General features: G+C 54.1%; 1 protein-coding gene across 3 annotated transcripts in view; it reads left to right on the top strand.

The window, feature by feature from the left end:
* DNMT3A (DNA methyltransferase 3 alpha) overlaps nucleotides 1-20,398 on the top strand; it is a 116,035-nt gene that overhangs the window by 24,507 nt on the left and 71,130 nt on the right. For 2 of the 3 annotated variants that reach the window (XR_001886513.1, XM_017876846.1), the window contains exons 2-3: nucleotides 4,809-5,057; nucleotides 18,971-19,075. Coding sequence is in view for 2 of the 3 variants with exons in the window: in XM_017876846.1 (XP_017732335.1) it covers nucleotides 4,995-5,057; nucleotides 18,971-19,075 (168 nt within the window). In the remaining variant the exon portion in view is untranslated. Of the gene's footprint in view, nucleotides 1-4,490; nucleotides 4,632-4,808; nucleotides 5,058-18,970; nucleotides 19,076-20,398 lie in introns of those variants that run through there. The other variant, XM_017876847.1, reaches the window with a different exon arrangement.

The following is a 20,398-nucleotide window of genomic DNA, read 5'->3' as shown; positions in this document are numbered from 1 at the left end:
GGAAGGAGGGAGGGAGGAAGAAAGGAAGGAAGGAGGGAGGGAGGGAGGGAAGGAAGGAAGGAAGGAAGGAAGGAAGGAAGGAAGGAAGGAAGGAAAGGGAAGGGAAGGGAAGGGAAGGGAAGGGAAGGGAAGGAAGGAAGGAAAGAAAGAAAGAAGGAATCTTTTCAGTTCCTGGGTTTAGATAGCAGAGTATGGCCACGAGCGATACCTGTAGTTTTGTCAGGTAAAAAGACAGTTGGACAGCAGAGGGCATGGTGATGACGGCACTAGTGCCCTAGTCTCAGTGGGAAGGCTGACCCTCTCTGGCTCATGCCGGGTGACTGGCGTGTGGCCTCTTTTCCCCTTCATCCTGGAGCCTCCCTTCCCATGTCTCCTGTGCTGGATCTTCTGCGTATTAGAGGACATCGTCCTGTCCTTCCTGGGAAAGGAGCGTGGGGCCTGATATGTCTGAAGATGTCTTTACTGGGGCCCAGCACAGTGACTCAGGGCTGTAATCCCAGCAATTTGGGATGCTGAGGTGGGAGGATCACTTGAGCCCGGGAGTTCAAGACCAGCCTGGGCAACATAGTGAGACCCCATGTCTATTTAAGAAAAGAAAAGGCGCCTTGCGTGGTGGCTCATGCCTGTAATCCCAGCACTTTGGGAGGCTGAGGCCGGTGGATCATCAGGTCAGGAGATCAAGACCATCCTGGCTAACATGGTGAAACCCCATCTCTACTGAAAATACAAAAAATTAGCCAGGCGTGGTGGTGGCTGCCTGTAGTCCCAGCTACTTGGGAGGCTGAGGCAGGAGAATGGGATGAACCCCTGAAGTGGAGCTTGCAGTGAGCGGAGATTGTACCACTACACTCCTCCCGGGAGGAGTGAACCTCCTCCGGAGGAGAAAAAGAACCTCCCGGGAGGCGGAGGTTTCAGTGAGCCAAGATCACGCCACTGCACTCCAGCCTGGGTGACAGAGCAAGACTCCATCTCAAAAAAAAAAAAAAAAAAGAGAAAATTTGAAAAAAGGGCCAAGCGTGGTGGCTCACGCCTGTAATCCCAGCACTTTGGGAGTCTGAGGCAGGCGGATTACGAGGTCAGGAGATTGAGACCATCCTGGCTAACACAGTGAAATCCTGTCTCTACTAAAAATAGAAAAAAGTTAGCCGGGCGTGGTGGCAGGCGCCTGTAGTCCCAGCTACTTGGGAGGCTGAGGCAGGAAAATGGCATGAACCCCTGAAGTGGAGCTTGCAGTGAGCGGAGATTGCACCACTGCACTCCAGCCCGGGCGACAGAGCGAGGCTCCATCTCAAAGGAAAAAAAAGAAAATGTCTTTATTTTATTCTCACACTTAAATGATAATTTGGCTGAAAATAATTCTAATTGGAAGATTGTTTTAAGATTTGGAGATTTGGTTTATTCTTTAATAATTTTGGCTGGGCACAGTGGCTCACACCTGTAATTCCAGCACTTTGGGAGGCCAAGGCGGGTGGATCACTTGAGGTCAGGAGTTCAAGACTGGCCTGGCCAACGTGGCGAAACCCCATCTCTACTAAATACGAAAATTAGCCGGGAGTGGTGGTGCATGCCTATAATCCCAGCTACTCGGGAGGCTGAGGCAGGAGAATCGCTTGAACCTGGGAGGCGGAGGTGAGCCGAGATTGCGGCATTACACTCCAGCCTGGGCAACAAGACCCAAAACTCTGTCTCAATAAATAAATAACCTTCCTCTCCTTGGTTTTGATATATCATCTTTGTTTTCAGCTGTGCCAAGTGACTCTGTGCAAATACCCCCTATTTTATGCCCTCCAGTGACTACAGATAAACCTTCAGACTTGTAGAGGAGGGTCTAGGAATTCATTTATCTCACTCAGCCTCTCGTTTCTCACACACGCATCCTCTTCAGCCCTAGTCCCAGAGTACCTGATGCTATCATATAAGCATCTGTTGAAGACTGTGTTATATATCAGTATTCACACGCCTGTCTGAAATTTGGCTGTCACAAGTCTGCTTTCCAGATTCCACAATTTTGTTGGTGGTATTCCTTCTCTTGTTCAGCCTAATCTTGTAATTTTATGTCTTCTTAAAAAATCTTTTGGCCAGGTGTGGTGGCTCATGCTTGGAATCCCAACACTTTGGGAGGCTGAGGTGGGAGGATCCTTTGAAGCCATGTGTTCAAGACCAGCCTGGGCAACATAGGAAGACCCTGTTTCTACAAAAAAAAAAAAAAAAAAAAAATCCAGGAGGTGTGGTGGTACATGTCTGTAGTCCCACCTACTCGGGAGGCTGAGGCGGGAGGGTCACTTGCACTTGAGCCTGGGAGCTTGAGGCTGCAGTGAGCTGTGATACTGCCACTGCATTCAGCCTGGGTGACAGAGCAAGAACCTGCTCTAAACAAACAAACAAAAGATGTTTCTACTGCACTGAATTTAGAAGGTAGTGAGCCTTGGTATGCATATTCAAAGCTTTCAGTTCTTTTTCCGCAACAGTTTTATAGTTGAAGCAGTGGAGATGGTGATCCTATCAGCTGTGATACGAAGATGTCTTCATGGTGGGATTCCTTGAAATTTTTTAAGTGGCTGTTACAAACATTATTCATGATCACTGTGGATTCTAAAAGGAGGAAATAAAAGCTGCTTTTCATGGTGGTAGCGTTCTCAGCAAGGGTTTTTTGGTGGCGGTGGTGGTTGCAGTGCAGCCCTTGGCCCAGGTGGGGAGAACACTTTGGTATTGGAAGCAGCCAGGGCTGTGCGGTGAAGGACCGGAGTGGTGGACGCCTGCTGCTGTGTTGGGACTGTGGGCCCAGGAGAGCCCACTCCCCATGGCTGGGCTGCCTGAAGGAAGAATGAAGCCTCTAAGGGTAGATTGGCCAGTCAGAGCTATTAATAGAAGGGGTCTTGCTTTCCCGTTTCATTGGTGGGGAAACTGAGGGCTGGGGAAGCCTCCATCAGGAGTAGATCCCACCCCTACAGACTTCGGGCTCAACGTTCTTTCCAACCATACTCTGCCCCTTTTAGCTTCTGACCCTTTTGAAGGTTTTGGTTTTGGGGTGGCTGGAGATGTCTGTGGTAACAAATGGGAGTGGGGCTTGACAGGGAATCATTGGCTGCTAAGGGCTGGGAGCCGTGCGCTTCTGAGTTGGACCAGTTCTCTGCTGGGATCTTCAGAGTTGCTTCTGTGGTGTGTGTTGGGGGACGTGAACCCAACCCCTCACAGCTTTAGTGTCAGAGAGATCTGGGTTCATGCCTCTGATGGGTCCTGGTCTTGTCGATCTTAGCGTCACCTGTAAACTGGGCACAGCACAGCGGCTGCCTGGATGCAGAGCACGAGCCAGGCCCTGAGTGGCATGTGGCCCATGGAGCTGCTCTCCGCTGCCGTTCACCTTCTCAGGGACCCCGGGCACCAAACCTTCGGGCACCAAACCTTCGTTGAGCCCAGCGCTGCGCTGCGCCTGGGGGTATGGGGAATAGACGCTGAGCCTGGGGGTATGGGGAATGGACCCAGTGCACCTGGGCTGCCTCAGGGCTTAGCTGTGGGGCAAGCCCACTTCCAGCCTTTCTGGGTTAATCTGATGGAACCCTTCCTGTCCTGGCCCTAAGAAGCTCCTCCCGCCAGCTCCTTCCTCCCACTCCCCCCTGGGGCAGAGCCAGGGCTGGGGCACCCACTACCAGGCAACAGTGCTCCCCTGGAGAAAGGGGCTGGGCCTGTGGGAGAGCCAAGCCCGTGCTGTCTCCCGGTCCTGGTTTTCCAGGGAGCCCTGGCTGGAGGGGGATGGGAGGAGAAGGCCAGGAGGGAGGGGGAGCTGGGGAAGCAGAACCAGGAACTGGAAGGGGAAGGGTGTGGGTGGGCCCAGATCCAGCCTGCCTCCCTCTCTCCCTCGCCTGCCAATCCCCTCCTGGGCCCTGGCATACTCGAGGCAGGGGCTTGGCGGCCGCCTCCTCCGGGGGTGGGGAGCAGGGGAGCTCTTGTGTGTCTCTGAGTGAGGGGCTGAGGCAGCAACACCCCCACCCCAGCTGTGGCCTGAGCTGCAGGCTTTGTTACTTCACTGGCTTGAGGCCTACACCTGGAGCAGAGGGAAGACAAGCCCCTAAAACTCAGCCATGTGGGTTCAGAGGACCCCTCAAGCCCACCAGCTCTGCAGGCAAATGGGGCTGGTTCATGGGATGGGGGAGAGAGCAGCCTCACTCCTGCCTCAGTGTGGCCGTGACCTGTGGCCTTGGCCGTGGCTGTGGCCGTGACGGTGGCCTCGGCCTCTCCCTCCTAGGCCAGAGCCAATCAGGCCTGCAGCCTGAGCTCAGACCTCAGCTTTCTCTGGGCCCAGGCGCCGGTCCTGAAGTGAGGTGACATTCATTTCACTACATCCTGTGACTGCACTCACTTCCTCCACGTGGCGGGAGGTGTGGGGGTGGGGGTGAGGACAGATTAGAAGGAAAATGTAGCCGGGCTGGGGGCCTCTGGGGGAGGCTGGGATTTCCCAGGGGCTGGCTGGGGTGGGAGGGAGGATGCGGGAAGCTTTCAAAGGAGAGAACGGCTGTGAATGAAGAGAAGGGAGGAGGCGGAGGCAGCTGGAGGTCCCAGAAGTGGCACCCATTGGCCGCAGCGACACGGAGGGGAGACTGCTGCCACGTCCAAGGCTCTCAGAGGCTGCTGGGGTAGGAGGTGGCCCTGAGGGGAGCCTGCCTTGGTTTCTCTGCTCTCTGGGGTGCTGGGGAGGCCAGGAGGAGGAGCAAGACCCCAGGTCTCCTAGGTCAGGTGTGGCCCTGGGCTGAGGGCCTGACCCAGGGAGGGTGGGGTGCTCCGCCTCACTGATCCTCTTCTCTCCTCCACAGGTGGAACCATCGAAGCCCTCACCCACAGGCTGACAGAGGCACCGTTCACCAGAGGGCTCAACACCAGGATCTATGTTTAAGTTTTAACTCTCGCCTCCAAAGACCACGATAATTCCTTCCCCAAAGCCCAGCAGTCCCCCAGCCCCACGCAGCCCCAGCCTGCCTCCCGGCGCCCAGCCGCCCGCCATGCCCTCCAGCGGCCCCGGGGACACCAGCAGCTCTGCTGCAGAGCGGGAGGAGGACCGAAAGGTGAGCAGTGGGCTCTGCTGGGGACCCTCTGGCCTGGGAGAGGGAGAGCCCTGTCCCTACGTGATGACAGCCAGCTCCTCATACTGAGCGCGTGACCACATCACACAGTGCTCACGACAGGGTGTGGGACCATCACATCCCTGTTTGGGTGATGAGGAAACGGAGGCTTGCAGAGATTCGATTCTGGTGGTGGAGCAGCCATTTGGCTCCAGGACCCAGGCTTTTAACCACCATGGCATTCGCACAGTGGCTCAAAGCCCAGGTTTGTGCCACTGTGAAGGTTCGGCCTCACAGAGAGTCCCAGAACCTGGATTCCTTCTCAGACCCGCCTCTTACTAGCTGTGAGCCCTCAGGTGAATCACTTTCTCTCTTAGCTGCCTCTGTTTCCTTAAGCTGTTCAGTAGCTTCTAGGGGGCCAAAGACAAGTTCTGGGGTGGGGCACAGTAAACACGACTCCGTGGGGGCCCACCCTCCCGCACGGACGGAGGCACAGGCTGGGCTCATTGTGGCGCCAGTGCACTTTGGAGATGGTGATTTCCTGTCCCTGCCCCCCACCCCAGGCTCCAAGTGAATGTAGCTGGGTGATCTTTGGTATGGCTTTTGGCCACGGAGCTGGTGACCTCCATGTTTTCAGAATCTAGTTGGGGGTGGCCTCTCCACCCTTCTGCTGAACTCCAGGTTGTGCCTGAATCAGTCAGAGGAGATTACATCAGACTGACGGGAGTCCCTGCTGGGTCCCTACAGGCTGCCTTGGGACCTTACCAAGCTGTGTCCCCATGATAAGAAAAGCTACCCCTTAATCCCCAGCACTGGACTGTGTTGCCCTCTGTCAATGGAATGGTGAGCTCACTGCCACCCTCCAGGGATCTTATGATGGCCATAGGCCTTCCTGGCATGTCTGTCTGCTGTGCCTCTGTCCACAGTCCCCCTGCCTGCTCCCCTTCCCGAGTAGCGCTGGACATTGTGATGCTTGGTGGTGTCTGGGAGTAGCCGGGCATGCTCATGGGGGCAGCAGTTGGTTCTTTTGCAACAAAGGTGGACAGCTGGCACCAGCTGTGGGGGCCCTGGGCACTCTGGGGCTAGAGGCAGCCGGGCACCCTACCTGAAGGGCATCAGCTCTGAGACCTCCCTCTCGCATGCTCAGCTCCTTCCCGGGTTTACTCATTCTTCAGAGTGTGTTTCTGTTTCCTAGTTTTCCATCAGTGGTTCTGTTTGGTCCTTGGGGACAACTCTTGAGACAAATGGGGCAGGGACAGATGCCCCCAGTTTGCAGATGAGGAAGCTGAGCTCCGCTGGGCAGTGGCAGGTCCAGATGAGGGCCTATTCTCCTGCCTCCCAGGCCCTAGCCCTTCCTACAGCCCTACCTGCATAGGTCCCGCTAGGGACACACGTATACATCCCAGGAGTGCACATGATGCTCAGGGACCTGCCTTCCCAGCCCAACACCCTGTAGAGCGCCACGGGGGTGTGTGCACCCAGTCAGGCAGAGTGGGCCAGAAAGCCAGCACACACTGCGGCCCACTGGGCAGGGCGCCCGGGCGACTGATCAGTCTCCTCCCCTCTGAACCCACGGGAAAAGAACTAATAGTCCTGGATACCTGCGGACCCCTAGGCTGCTCCCCTTCAGGACTCAAGCAGCATGAAGACCCAGGCCCTTCAGCTGTAGACACCTGCAGCCGCCTGTGCTCTGGAGCGGCAGCTGTGGCCATGGCTGACTCCCTCCCCTTTTTGGGCCTGGCTTGCTTTCTCTGTCGGATAAGGTGACCCTGAGCCTCGCCCCACTCCGGGTCCGATGTCCTGACAGTTGCTGACGCAGCTCCCCATCGATGCACTGGCAGTCACTGGTCAGCTGCTCCCCACAGGTGGGGAGGTGGGGACAGCTGGGACAAACTCCTGTTACTGGACTGTACTCCCACGCCGCTGCTGCTGCTCTGGGCTGCGGAGTCCCAGGCCCCCGCCGATGGACCGCAGCAGGTGAGGATCTGCATTATAATAGTTCAGGATTGAGAAGCAGCGCTGAACCAGGAGTCAGAAATCCCAGGTCCTAGCCCTGAGCATGCCACTTACTGGAGATGTGACTTCAGGGCATCTGGGCTTGTGTTTGCTCAGCTGGAAAATGGGGACAGTGACTCCAGCCTTGCTGTTTTACAGGGTGGTTGTGGAAGTCAGATGAGGTCATGGGCATGGAAGTGACCTGCAGACAGCAAAGTCTGGTCCAATTATGAGGGATTACGATTGCTATTATTATCTACCCATAGTAACTGCTCTGGCTCAAGCGGCAACAAACACACACCCAGCCCTAGATCCCGGTGCTGATAGAGTGTGCACACTCACACACTGGCAGGCAGGGGGTCATGCCAAAAGATGGCAGCAATCTGGATAGACAAGGGCCGGGCCATAGCCAGGCCTCCTCCCCAGCCGCCCACGCCTACACTACGCATGCTGGCTCACCTGGCACACTTCCCTGGCACCTCTGGGCTGGCTCCAGCACCTCCAGGGAGCCGCCTAGGGAGGGTGGGGAGAGCCACTGACAGCCACCACAGCAGCCCATGAAAGCCAGGCCTGCGGCAGGGGTGCTGGTAGCTGCCGAGGGGAAGACACAGTCTTGGTCTGCAGCCCAGGGAGCCTGGCACAGGTGCCAGGGGCACTATGCACGAAGGAACTGTTTGGCAAGCCAGATGGAAGGGGTGTGGCCGACCACTGGCCCTTCCACCACCTGGCCCCATGTGGCCTTCTAGCCTCTGCCCCCCCTCTCCCCACCGCCCCCAGCCACGCCTCCATGCACCTTTCACTCCAGCCCCACTCCCATGCTTCCTGGAGTCTCCAGGTCTTTGTTTATGTTGCTCCCTCTGCCGCGGGGGCTCTTTCCCTAATCTCTTCTCCTCCCTGGTCAAAACCTCAAAGCCCAGGCTGTAGTCGGCCTTGTATTACAGTTTGCAGGGGACCAGTGGTTCTCAAAGTGGGATCCCCAAACCAGCAACTTCAGCATCACCTGGGAAGGCGAAGCTCAGGCCCCTCTCCAGACCTGCTGAGCCAGAACTCGGGGGATGGGACCCAGCTGGGCACTGTTTAACCATCCCTCCAAGGGATACTGTTGCGCATAGCTGTTGAGAACTATTGGTGTAGATAACTTCTGCTCACTGCTAGCCTGGAGGATTTTCTTCCATGTGAATCCCCAGGACCTGGAATAGCACAGAGTAAGTGCTCAGGAAATTATTATTATTTTTTGTTTTTTGAGATGGAGTCTCGCTCTGTTGCCCAGGCTGCAGTGCTGTGGCACGATCTCAGCTCACTGCAAGCTCCGCCTCCCGGGTTCATGCCATTCTCCTGCCTCAACCTCCTGAGTAGCTGGGACTACAGGCGCCTGCCACCATGCCCGGCTAATTTTTTTGTATTTTAGTAGAGACGGGGTTTCACCATGTTAGCCAGGATGGTCTCGATCTCCTGACCTCGTGATCCGCCCACCTCAGCCTCCCAAAGTGCTGAGATTACAGGCGTGAGCCACCGCGCCCGGCCATTGCTCGGGAAATATTTTACGGATAGGACGAAAAGGAAAATGAGAGTGGCCAAGACCCTCCCAGAGGAGAATAATCCTGGAGCCCAGGATCAGGGAGGCAGAGTGCAGAGCTGTGGGTGCTGGGCTGAGGCAGCCATGCTGTGGCTGGGAGTGTACAGAGTGGCCTGTGTGTGTCCCCCTGGCACCTGCCGCCTACCCTACCCGCCATCCATATGGTGGGCAGAGCAGGGCTGCTTGGGGAGATGGGGAGGAGGCAGGCCGAGCTCTGGGGCTGTGGTCAGGGCGAGTCAGCTGGTAAATGTTGCCGCAGCAGAGGGAGGGGGCTGGCCTCGTGGAGGGTGGGTGGGGAGGCAAGCAGTGGGGAGGCTGAGAGCTTAGAGGGGAGTATGGAGCAGAGGATGGGGGGTAGAGGGAGCAGGACAGGGGACGAAGAGCAGTCCAAGGGCCACCTCAGATCCCTAAATATGAATCAGAGGGGAGTCCAGAGCCCCAGGGCAGGCTCCTGGTCTCAGTGTCACCCCCTTTCCTCTGGCCTCAGAAACACAATGGCTAAGATGCATTGAATACTGACTCTGTCGGGCACCATGTGCATACATTATCTTACTCCATTCTTTTTTTTTTTTCCGAGATGGAGTCTTGCTCTGTCACCCAGCCTGGAGTGCAGTGGCGCAATCTCAGCTCACTGCAAGCTCCGCCTCCCGATTTCACACCATTATCCTGCCTCAGCCTCCTGAGTAACTGGGACTACAGGCACCCGCCACGCCCAGCTAATTTTTTGTCTTTTTTTTAGTAGAGACGGGGTTTCACCATGTTAGCCAGGATGGTCTAGATCTCCTGACCTCATGATCTGCCCACCTCGGCCTCCCAAAGAGCTGGGATTACAGGTGTAAGCCACTGTGCCAGGCCTATCTTATTTAATTCTTATAATTGCCCTATAAGGTAGACACTATTATTTTCATCATTCTGTCTTATTAAGGGCTAAACTGAAGTTCAGAGAGGTTAAGTCACTTGCCCAGAGTCACACAGCTTGTAAGTGGTAGTGCTGAGGCTGGAATGAGGCTGGCTTCTGTACTCCTTAGGCTGTCTCCTGCGTGAAGGGGGACGGGATGAACAGTGCCTCCTGGTGGTGATGCAATGAGAATTCGTAGTCCTCCCCTGGACTTCTGCTGCAGGAGAAAGCCTTTCACCGCATAATAGCGCTCTTGCCCTTGGGCAGAAGCTGGGGGCACTTCATCTCCAGCAGGAATTGCACACACCACCTGTGTGTACAGGCACACACACCAGATGGAGGTACTGCTGCAGACACGCAGCTTCTTACCGTTTCTTCCTGCCTCCTGCCCTCCTTCTTCCCTGCCTCTCCCTCTCTGGACATACCGCTCCTCTTTTCTTCTCTTCCTCCCTCCCTTTCTTCAGACATAGGTACCTTTCCAGGTAGTTAGCACATAGCAGGGCTCCGCAAGGCTGCTGGATGAACTGAGTGACCGTACTTGGAGGGCCTAGTAGAGGGGTAGGAAGACATCAAGGTGGGTAAGCCATGCCTACCCTCCAGGGGTGGGTGGGTGCTAGGCAGCTCCTCTGATCAAGCCTTCTCCTGCCCATAGTGGAAGTTGCAGCTGGGGTGCATATTTGTGCTAGGGAAACAGTAAGTATGTGTTTGCACGTGTGTGTGTATGTGTCTGTGGGCAGCATTGGGGCTGCGGTTCCTCCTTTCCCTTCCCCATCAAAGTCCAGCCCAGAGGCCTGGCAGCCACTGATTTCTCGTGGGCTCTCTCCGCTCTGGTCTCCAAGTGCAAGGGCCTCCATCCTTGGGTGGGGTCCCTGCCAGTTCCAGTGGCAGTCATTCTTGCTGGCCTCAGTCTGTCACCTGCTCCTGGGCACATTCTGCCTTTCTTGCACTCAGATGCCCCCACATGGTCACTTAGGGCTGGCTCTTTGCTTGACAATGATTGCTGTAAGGTCATTTCAAAGAGCATCCTTCTTAGTACATTTAAATAGCTACAGAAAAAGCCGCTGCACCCTCACCTCTTCAGAAACCCACCAGCGATAATGGCGCACACGCTGATTTCGGGGGAGTTAGGAGAGGCCTGGGCACGCTCAGCAGGTTTGTGATACAAACAGTGCCCATCCCTGAGCTGAGCAGGAGCTACATTTTGGGCTTCAGTTTCTCTAAAATTCTCTTAAATTGGACATTATTACATGTCAAATTTAGTTAACCTTGCAGTCAGTACAGTCTTGGGTGGGGGTTGTTTGGCCCCTGGAGACAGGCTTGTGTTGAAGCTGGACTCTCACGTGACTTGGCAACATGGCTGTGAGCAGGAAAACGGCTCCTAGTTGGCTTGAGAGGTTCAGACGAGATGGTGTGTGCGAGTGGTTAACACTGGGACATGGCATATGTTAAGTTAGCTTTATAATTTATTTTGGATATCTACCTACCCATCCACCCACCCACCTACCTGCCTACCTACCTGCCTACCTGCCTACCTACCTACCTACCTGCCTACCCACCTACCTGCCTACCCACCTACCTACCTGCCTACCTGCCTACCTGCCTACCTACCTGCCTACCCACCTACCTACCTGCCTACCCACACCTTGTGGTTTAGACCCACTGCCGCCCTATGAATTGCAGGGGCGCAGGAGAACAGTAGGAAACCATGGGTGGGGACATAGTGTGGGCTTAGAGTCCACTGAGAGCCTAGCACGTAGAGGGAATGTTGTCTCTCTTTGGGTCATCAGTCACAAAAGGCCTGAGGTCCCTTTATCCCTTGAACAAAAGTAAAACAAGGCAAGTGATGATGAGACCTAACTCCTGATGCAGGGGCTGTAGATCCCTTCAGGGTCCTAGGTGAGGGGCCATAGTCACTTGGGTCCCTCTTGCTCTTAATGGCCAGGTTAGGGATGGAGCCCAGCCCTGCCGAGAAGGTGAACTGCCCAGGGTCAGGGCAGGAAAGGCCAGGCTCAGCTGTGCAGAAAAGAATGGGCTGGGCACAGTGGCTCACGCCTGTAATCCCAGCACTGTGGGTGGCCGAGGCAGGTGGATCACTTGAGGTCAGGAGTTCGAGACCAGCCTGGCCAACATGGCAAAACCCTGTCACTACTAAAAATACAAAAATTAGCCTGGTATGGTGGCATACGCCTGTAACCCAGCTACTTGGGAGACTGAGGCAGGAGAATTACTTGAACCTGGGAGGTGGAGGTTGCAGTGAGCCAACATCTCGGCATTGCACTCCAGCCTGGGTGACAAGAGCAAAACTCCATCTCTAAAAAAAAAAAAAAAAAAAAGCTGGCCAGGTGCGGTGGCTCATGCCTGTAATCCTAGCCCCTTTGGGAGGCTGAGGTGGGCGGATCACCTGATGTCAGGAGTTCAAGACCAACCTGGCCCACGTGGTGAAACCCTGGAAAAAAAAAAAAAAAAAAGGAGTGGAGCTGAGCGGTAGAGCAGCGTCCCAGGATAATTGGGACATGAGCCTTTCCTCTCTGGCACCTGGGCTTGGCACAGGAGGCCTGGTTATGCCCTGCAGCTGCCTCTGCAGAGAGCCACGGGGCATTAGGGATATTCCTTGTAATCATCCCACATAATGTTTTTGCTGCATGGAAGGACATGCAAAAGAGTGTTCTCTGCATAGTGATTGACTCACTCCGTCATCACGATTAGTTAGGAGGCACTCAGAGCAGGATAATGATCAGAGGTTCCTCAACTGGGGCTTCGAGAGGCTATATGGCTACAAAATAGTTTTATCTGGATCTTCCCCTTTATTAAGCAAGGGCTGGCAGAGCTGGGTGTGCTGCTGAAGGAGCAGACATGAGTGGGCTTGGTGCCATGGAAGTGGCCACAGGCAAAGCAGTGGCACACTCCACTCTGGGCTCAGCATGGCATCAGGTACTTGTTTACATGTCGTCGTCTCCCTCTGAACTGAGTTTCCTATTTGTTTATCTTTGTATCCAGTACACAGTAGGTGCTCAATAGATTTTTTGAGTGCCCCCTTATGTCTGGCCTTGTGATGGCACCGACACCTCAGAGGTGGACAGGGCTGAGGTATGCTGCTCTGTGGGTGTGAGGTCTGGCCCACCCTGAACCTCCAGAAGACAATGAAGCCCCAGCCAGGTGGACAGGCTATGGACAAGGGGCTGCAGCTCTGGCAGGAGGGCCTGGGAACCAGACGGGCACCAGCATTGTCAGCTATTTAGCATTTTTGGAACATCTCTGTGTGCAAGTACCCAGGAAATGTGGGGGACTCAGAGGCACCAATGAAACACAGCCCCTCCCCTTCAGGAGAGTGGCCTTTCAGGAGGATGGAGGGCTTTCCTCAGTAATTATGACACCACTTAAGCAGTCAATGATTATTTGTTGGATATTGTTGAATAATTGAAATAAAGGGCCAATGAGCCGTGGGAGGTGACTGAGATCAGAAAAAGTAGGGGGGCTTTGGAGGGCTCTGGGCCCATGTGCATCTACAGTGATTCCCAGGCCACTGCCTGACCCCTCACGCTGGGATCAGCCTCTGCAGGTTGGCCTGGGCACGGGTGTGCGGCGAGCATATGTGCGTATGTGTGTGGCGTTGGGGTATGTGAGCGTGTGGCTATGACTTCAGAGCCTGGTGCTCAGGCAGCCCGGGACAGGGCTCTGCCTCTTGCAGAAGCCAGTTTGTTTCACTGAATCCCATGATCACAGACAGTCCCTGGGAGGCCAGCCAGCCAGCTGGCAAAGGCTGTGCATGCTTCTTGTCCCAGGGGGCCCGGGCAAGTAGTTGGCTAGATCCGGCAAGTTCATCCCCTCGACTCAAGCACCAACTTGAGACATCTGCTCTACGGATGCTGGGTCAGTAGCATCCGGTTTAAGTACTGAAGGGAACACACGTATGTCAGGCTGGCTGTCTCTAGGCAAGGGCCTCAAGAGACATAAATCTCTTATGGGGAGGGGTCCTGTGTCTGGGCACAGCCAGCCCAGAGTGTCTGTGCCTGTGAATGCCAGTGTGCCTTGACTTTGGATTGCCTGTTATCTTTATGGTGTCACTGTGTGTCTGTTGACATGGTAGAGTATAGTGGCATGTTGCAGTAGAAAGACCCATGGGCTGGTAAGTAAAAGATGTAAATTTTGGTTCGAAAGGCCTCCTTTCCTGGCTCTCTGATCCCTGCAAGTCAGATAATCTCTCTGAGCTTCAGGTGTTTCACTTGTGTAATAGAAAAAAATAATACCAGCTCTGCTTTCCATAAAGTGTAAGAATACAATGAAATAACATATATGAAGATGCTCTGTTAATTACCATGTACAGTGCAAATGTGAGAGATTATTACCGTCATAACCCAGCGCATCAGAATGAGACGTTGTATATGGCTTAAAATAATCCATCCAGTGAGCAGTGTTGAAATGTAGGTCAGATCATAGCCTCAGAAGTTTAGAGAGAGGAACCACCTAATCTCACAGGCCACCAAATGTGAAGGTGCTTTGAAAGCTGCAAAGAATTATATAAATGCAAAGCGACAATTATGTTTAAGTCTAGAAGGGACGTTTTAGTCCTCTTGCTTCCTAATCTGGAATTGTAAAGATCCGAGAGGCACTGGAACCTGGTATACAGTTGTATTTGTACAGGTTTGTAGATTTGTACGTGTGCCTCTATTTGCGTCTATGGATTCATGTCAAGCACCTACTCTGTGACAGTCATTCATCAAGTGCCTGCCTTGGACTAAGTGCCTCGGTCTAGGCATTCTGGATGCCAGCATGAATCAGACACCCATACTTCCCTCAAGGAGCTGACCACTGTCATGCTGGGTAGGGAAACTATAGGAGAGGAAGGGTCTTTCAGCTCAGTCTAGGCAGGGGATGGGAGCAGGGGGTCTAGGGGCGGGGAATCCAGGATATGAGGCTGGAAAAGCAAGTAACAGTTTGCTGATAAACCTGATGGGAAGGTGGTGCGGGCAGAAGGAACAGCCTATGCCCAGGGACTGAGGCTGGAAGCAGTTTGCTTTCGCGCTTGGTGCTGTCTGTTGGGACCACAGTGTGGAGAGGAGACGAAGGTGATCCAGCCAAATCCTGGGGACTGTCCTGCACATGAGCTGAGGAGCTTGGCTGGATCCTCCTGGCCCCCGGAAACCCCCATGGCAAGGGTTTAAGCTCTGCAGAGTGGCATAATCAGCTTTGCATTTTGGAAAGCTCCCAGAGCCCTGGTATTGCCACATATCTTGCGGCAGGAGCACCCGCCAGATGTTGGGCTCTGTGTGGTAGTGAGGGATCGTTGCATATGGTGGGCAGCGTGCTGGGATTTGCACGAGGCAAGGAGGGGGTTGGGGAGGATGGAGTGGGAGTGAAGTACGAATCAGGATGTGTGGAGCGGGGGAAGGTAGCAGTTCTTGAGTGACTATCATGTGTCAAACTTTTGCTACATCACCTCATTTAATTCTTATAACATCACTGTGAAGTAGGTATCATCCCATTTTATAGATAAGGAGAGCAAGACTCAGGGAGGTTAAAGAGCTTGAAGTTACTCCTAAGCAAAGAGCAGAGCGAAACTCCCAGCCCGGCTCTGCCCTCTCCAAAGCCTACATGTCTGGAATTTCCGCCCCTCCCCTCTGCACTGGAAGTGTGGACAAATTCAATACCCTGGCTTGACAGATGAGGAGACCAACCTGGGCTCAAATCTCTTCCCGCGAACCATGTTTTTCAGCTGTTCCACGTCACCACAGATCAGATTCTTTTCTTTCAGAGTATTAGCAACGCCTACTAATTGAGGGCTACTTGCAGATTTGATAAGCATATTTTACATTCCTTTGCTGAACCCATCAGCAAAGATATGGAATAAAACAGACCCCGTGACAGATGCGAGAATGAACCACTTGCTACGCTTCCTTGGAGCCATTGAGGGGCACGGCCAGAGCCATCTGCTTACCCTTCTCAGCGTGTCAGCCCCCTCCGTCTGCAGAGGGAACCTCAGGCAGGCCCAGAGCAGAAGCATCACTTCCTGCTTTGCCCTAAGACTCCATCGAGGAAGAGCTGGTGGAAGAGAACGTGCTTTTCACAACACTGCGATTACGGCCAAATGTCAAGGGGAAGGGCCAGGAGTTGTTCAGACCTGGCTCTCGTGGAGACTCTAAGCATGGCCCAGAAGCATGCGGGGCCTGAATGCTGGGCCAGCCGTGAAGCTCCTTGCACCAGGTGTGGGGTACACAGAGCACCCCTGCCTGGCACTCCCCGCCCTCTCTGGACCTGTCAGGACCTGAAGAGGTGGCCTGGCACCGGGGGGTCCACCCCTCCCCCCTGGGCTGGGTTGCATGGAATTGAATCCAACAGGGAAAAAGATGTGCCAAGCACCTCCAGGCCCCGCACACATGGTGTAGGTGAGAGATGCTAGCAGGACTGCATATGGCAGAGGGGTGGCCTGTAGGGGCCCCCAAAGGCTTTCTCCACATGCCCAATGGAAGCTGGTGCCCATCATGAAATGTCAAGCGTCTTTGTTTTTAGGTCATTGCTGTGTGGTAACTGTGGTTCCCTTTCACTGATCAGAAGCTCTGGTTGGCTTTCACATCTCGGATTAGTTCACAATGAAAGAAAGTCAAATGAATCCCTCTGTCACAAATGCAGCTTGTTAAAGAAATAGTTTAAAGCCCAGAATTTATGGGCAGTAGGAGTTTTTCCAGAATCTGCCCTAGGCGCTGGGGATTCAGCAGTAAACAAAACAGACAAAGAGGCAGACCTTTTGTGAAGCTGTCTTCTCAAAACCCAAGAAGCAGACGGGATGGACACCTTCATACCCCCATTTTATGGATGAGGAAACGGAGGCTCCGAGAGGCTGCTCCTGTAACTGTAACTAGGAAATGGACAAGCTGGGCTCATGCCCACTTTGCTCTTTCCATGACCTCACATGACCCCTGATGATTTTACATGTGCTGATCAAGACAGTGCCCATTTGGCACCAGTAGAATCGGATCAGAAGCCCCACCTCAGCCTGAAATTCTTAGCAGTTGTATAGATCCAATCAGAACCTTCACAAATACTAAGCTGCACTGGCAACACGTCCTCTCTGTGTGATCCCTTCTTACACGTTTGGGGGGGTGGGTCTGGGGTCTTCAGAAGATGGTTCAGAAGCAGCAGGCCTCCCCTCCCCTGTGGCGTGTGCCCTTGGGCAGCCTGAGCCCTCATGAAGGCTCCCACGAGTTGGCTCCTCTTTCCATAGCATTTCTGCCCTCACCGCCCCTCTGCTGTGCTTTCCTGAAAAGAGCCCCTGAAGGATCTCCAGCCTTGGGGCTAGCCTCTCCCTCCGTAGACGGCACGGGGCTTCCCAGTCCCCTGGCATCCTTTCCAGATGCTTCCTCCACTGTGCTCCTTAAATTGTCCTCTTTGGCCCTTCTCCAGCCCACACTGCCATGTCACTCTGCACAGCTTAGTGACGGTGCTCTTGAAGGTCAGCCGTTCTGACCCCTAGCTAAGCCTCCTCATCCTCAGTATCTTTCTCAGACAGCTTTGGTCTCTGGCATTGGCAGCTCTCCCCTTCCTTGTTCCCACAACACACCTCTTCTGTACCTGCGAGGGTCCTCTTCTGCACCTCCGAGCATTCTCTCTCTATCTCTTGTGTGAGCTCTGCCTGTCTCTAGCTTGACTGTGGCCACCACCTGTGCTAAGACCGGGCACCTCTGTTCACCCTCCATGTGCATGTCTTTGGAGGCCTCCCAGAACTTGAGCCATGATGGTCTGCCCTGCAGACATGCCTCAGCTGGAGGATGGATGGAGGGGCCAGGGATGCTCTTCCTGCTGGTCTTATGTCTACAGCCGGTCACAGTAGGTTTCCATTTGTGTGTCCCACTATCACCAAAAATTAATGTGGCAAACCACAAGGTATTTTGCAATCACAGAAAATGAAAGTTGAGTAGGATGTTGAGGGCCATCTTACTCAGGTCTCCAGGAGAGCTGTGGACCCTCTTCTCTATCTGTGCTGCCAGCACTTCCCTGGGTTGGCGCCCTCCTCGGGGAGGGCCCAAAAGCCATCTTTGGCTCCTGACATCGTGCGGGGTATGAAGAAGAGCCTGTGGTCCGTCTGCAGGCTGCAGGGTCAGGGCGTCTTTCTCCCTCCTTCCCCAGCATCATTTCTGCTGGGGATTAGTCATGCCAGAGCCCGGCTGAGTCAGAAGGGACTTGTGGGTGGTTTGTGGCCAGGCTGGAGTAGTGAGGCAGGACTTTCTAGGTTTATTGTCTCTCTGCCCCAGGAGACAAGCACGTCAGGGCCCAGCCCTGCACAGCTGTTATGTGAGGGGTAGGGAGTAAAACAAACTTCTGTTCCAAACCCAGTGAATGCAAGAGATGGAGAGGAGCTGAGATTCGGTCGTACCTGAGACCCTTCTGCAGGCTGACAGGCATGCATGGTGCCAGTTCCACATGGCAGGGGTGTTCGCAGCTGTACAAGTCCTCCACTTTCCACAGTCGTTCATTTTGAGTATTGCCTGGACTTCAAGTAGATGTTACTAAATTTAATATTTCTTTTCACCTGTTTTACTTTTCTTTTTTTTTTTTTTGAGACGGAGTCTCGCTCTGTCTCCCAGGCTAGAGTGCGGTGGCGTGATCTTGGCTCACTGCAGCCTCCGCCTCCCAGGTTCAAGCGATTCTCCTGCCTCAGCCTCCCTAGAAGCTGGGACTACAGGTGCGTGCCACCATACCCGGCTAATTTGTTGTATTTTTAGTAGAGACGGGGTTTCATCGTGTTAGCCAGGATGGTCTCAATCTCCTGACCTCGTGATCCGCCCGCCTCAGCCTCCCAAAGTGCTGGGCTTACAGGCGTGAGCCACCGCGCCCGGCAATTTTATTTTCAATAGGGGTGATTCATTAAGTAGATCACAAATGTAATTGTGTACCTGTGAACAAAAACTTTCTCGTATAAATAAACTTTTCACTCAAATCCTTTATCAGAGCTTGTGTTACAATTTTAGGGTTTAGAAAATGTGGTAATAAAGAGGGAGAGATGCCTTCTGTTGGGGCAGCAGGGTCTGCCCTGAAGTTCCCCCAAGTATGTTTTATATATATATATATACACAAATCTGTATTATTTATATATTTATATATGGGTGTGGGTTTTTTTGTAGAGATGGAGTCTCACTATGTTGCCCAGGCTGGTCTCAAACTCCTGGCCTCAAGGGATCCTCCTGCCTTGGCTTCTCAAAGTGCTGGGATTACAGGCGTGAGCCACTGTGCCTGGCCAAGGATATATTTTAAGTGGGGCTCTGAGGGGTGACTCAAGCCTCACCAGGCAGGAGGGGAGGTTGTGGAGGTATATTATACAGCCCTGGAAGTGTGGCTCATGGAACAGGAGGAGGCTGGGGCTGGAAGGGAGGCCAGGGCCAGCCCCAGACAGGCCTGGAATGCTACACTGCTTGGATCCACCTCTGGCCTCACAGGCTGTGTCTATGCCTGCAGGACGGAGAGGAGCAAGAGGAGCCGCGTGGCAAGGAGGAGCGCCAAGAGCCCAGCACCACGGCACGGAAGGTGGGGAGGCCTGGGAGGAAGCGCAAGCACCCCCCGGTGAGTGTCACATTCTACACACCCTCCTGTGCACACACACAACACACATGTGCCTGGGATGTCGATGGCAGTGATGTATGTCCTGCAGGAACCTGGAGACATTGAAGACCAGGTGATGGGGTGTACCCCTCCAGCTGCAGATACCCCATTCTTCAAATCCCACCCTCACATTTCCATGTTTTCTTATTTATTTATTTATATACTTTTTTACTGAGACGAGTCTCACTCTGTTGCCCAGGCTGGAGTGCAGTGGTGCCATCTCAGCTCACTGCAACCTCTACCTCCTGGGTTCAAACAGTTCTCCCACCTTAGCCTCCCAAGTAGCTGTGATTATAGGCACATGCCACCATGCCCGGCTAATTTTTGTAGTTTTAGTAGAGACAGGGTTTCTCCATGTTGACCAGGTTGGTGTCGAACTCCTGACCTCAAGTGATCCGCCCACCTCGGCCTCCCAAAGTGCTGGGATTACAGGCGTGAGCCACCATGCCTGGCCACATTTCCCTGTTTTCTACATAGAGAACTGAAGGCCCTGAGAGGCCAGGGGACTTGGCTGGTTGGTCTTGGGCCTAAGACTTGGACCAGGTCCCTGACTCCTGCCCTCCCTCTGGAAGGGAAGCAAGAGGGCCTGCCAGAATCCCAGGCTGGATTAAGATCTCCCTGGACTGTTTATGCAGGCCCCTCCCTACCACACTCTCACCCTGCGTCTCAGCCCCCACCTGGAGGAAGGGAACAGGCCTGGGAGTCTGATCAAATTGGAGAGGGGAGATGCAGGCTGAGGGGTCTCTGTGAGGGAGCAGGAGAACCAGGGCCCTGGGGAAGGAAGTCCTGCAGACCTGTAGGCTACAGGACCGGCCCCAGCCCCAGGCTTCTGGGAACCAGTGCCGCTGAGGCCTGGGGGCAGCTCTGGAGAACAAGACCCCTGGGCTTAGAGTCAGACGTGGAGCAGTCATTATTTCCCAGCACCAGAGACAGCTGGCTCCTTTCTTTTACCCGCTTCCAGCTGAGAGTGGTAAACTTGGAGCAAGAAGGTAAAGGGGAGTCAGAGGCTCTGGATTTGTTACTCAGCCCTTCAAAGAAATGTTCTCAGCAGGTATGGAGCCCAGGACTTGCTCCCTTGGGGTAGAGGGCTGGGTTGAAGGTGACTGAAGTGAAATGGGACGGTGGAGGCAGGGGGTGGGTTCCTGGAGGTGGGAGGTATGGGAAACTGCTGGGTACTGAGATGCACCCCTGCCAATTCTGCCTGAAGATTTGGAGGTGGGGGTGGGGCCCGAGTGAAGTCATTTTACTGGTAAGTAATTTTAAACATTTTTTTTTTTTTTTTTT

Source organism: Rhinopithecus bieti, unplaced genomic scaffold, assembly GCF_001698545.2.
Source record: "Rhinopithecus bieti isolate Rb0 unplaced genomic scaffold, ASM169854v2 scaffold_7681, whole genome shotgun sequence".
Taxonomy (NCBI): domain Eukaryota; kingdom Metazoa; phylum Chordata; class Mammalia; order Primates; family Cercopithecidae; genus Rhinopithecus; species Rhinopithecus bieti.
Note: the sequence above shows the minus strand (reverse complement) of the source record. Positions and strands in the feature narration are given on the sequence as shown.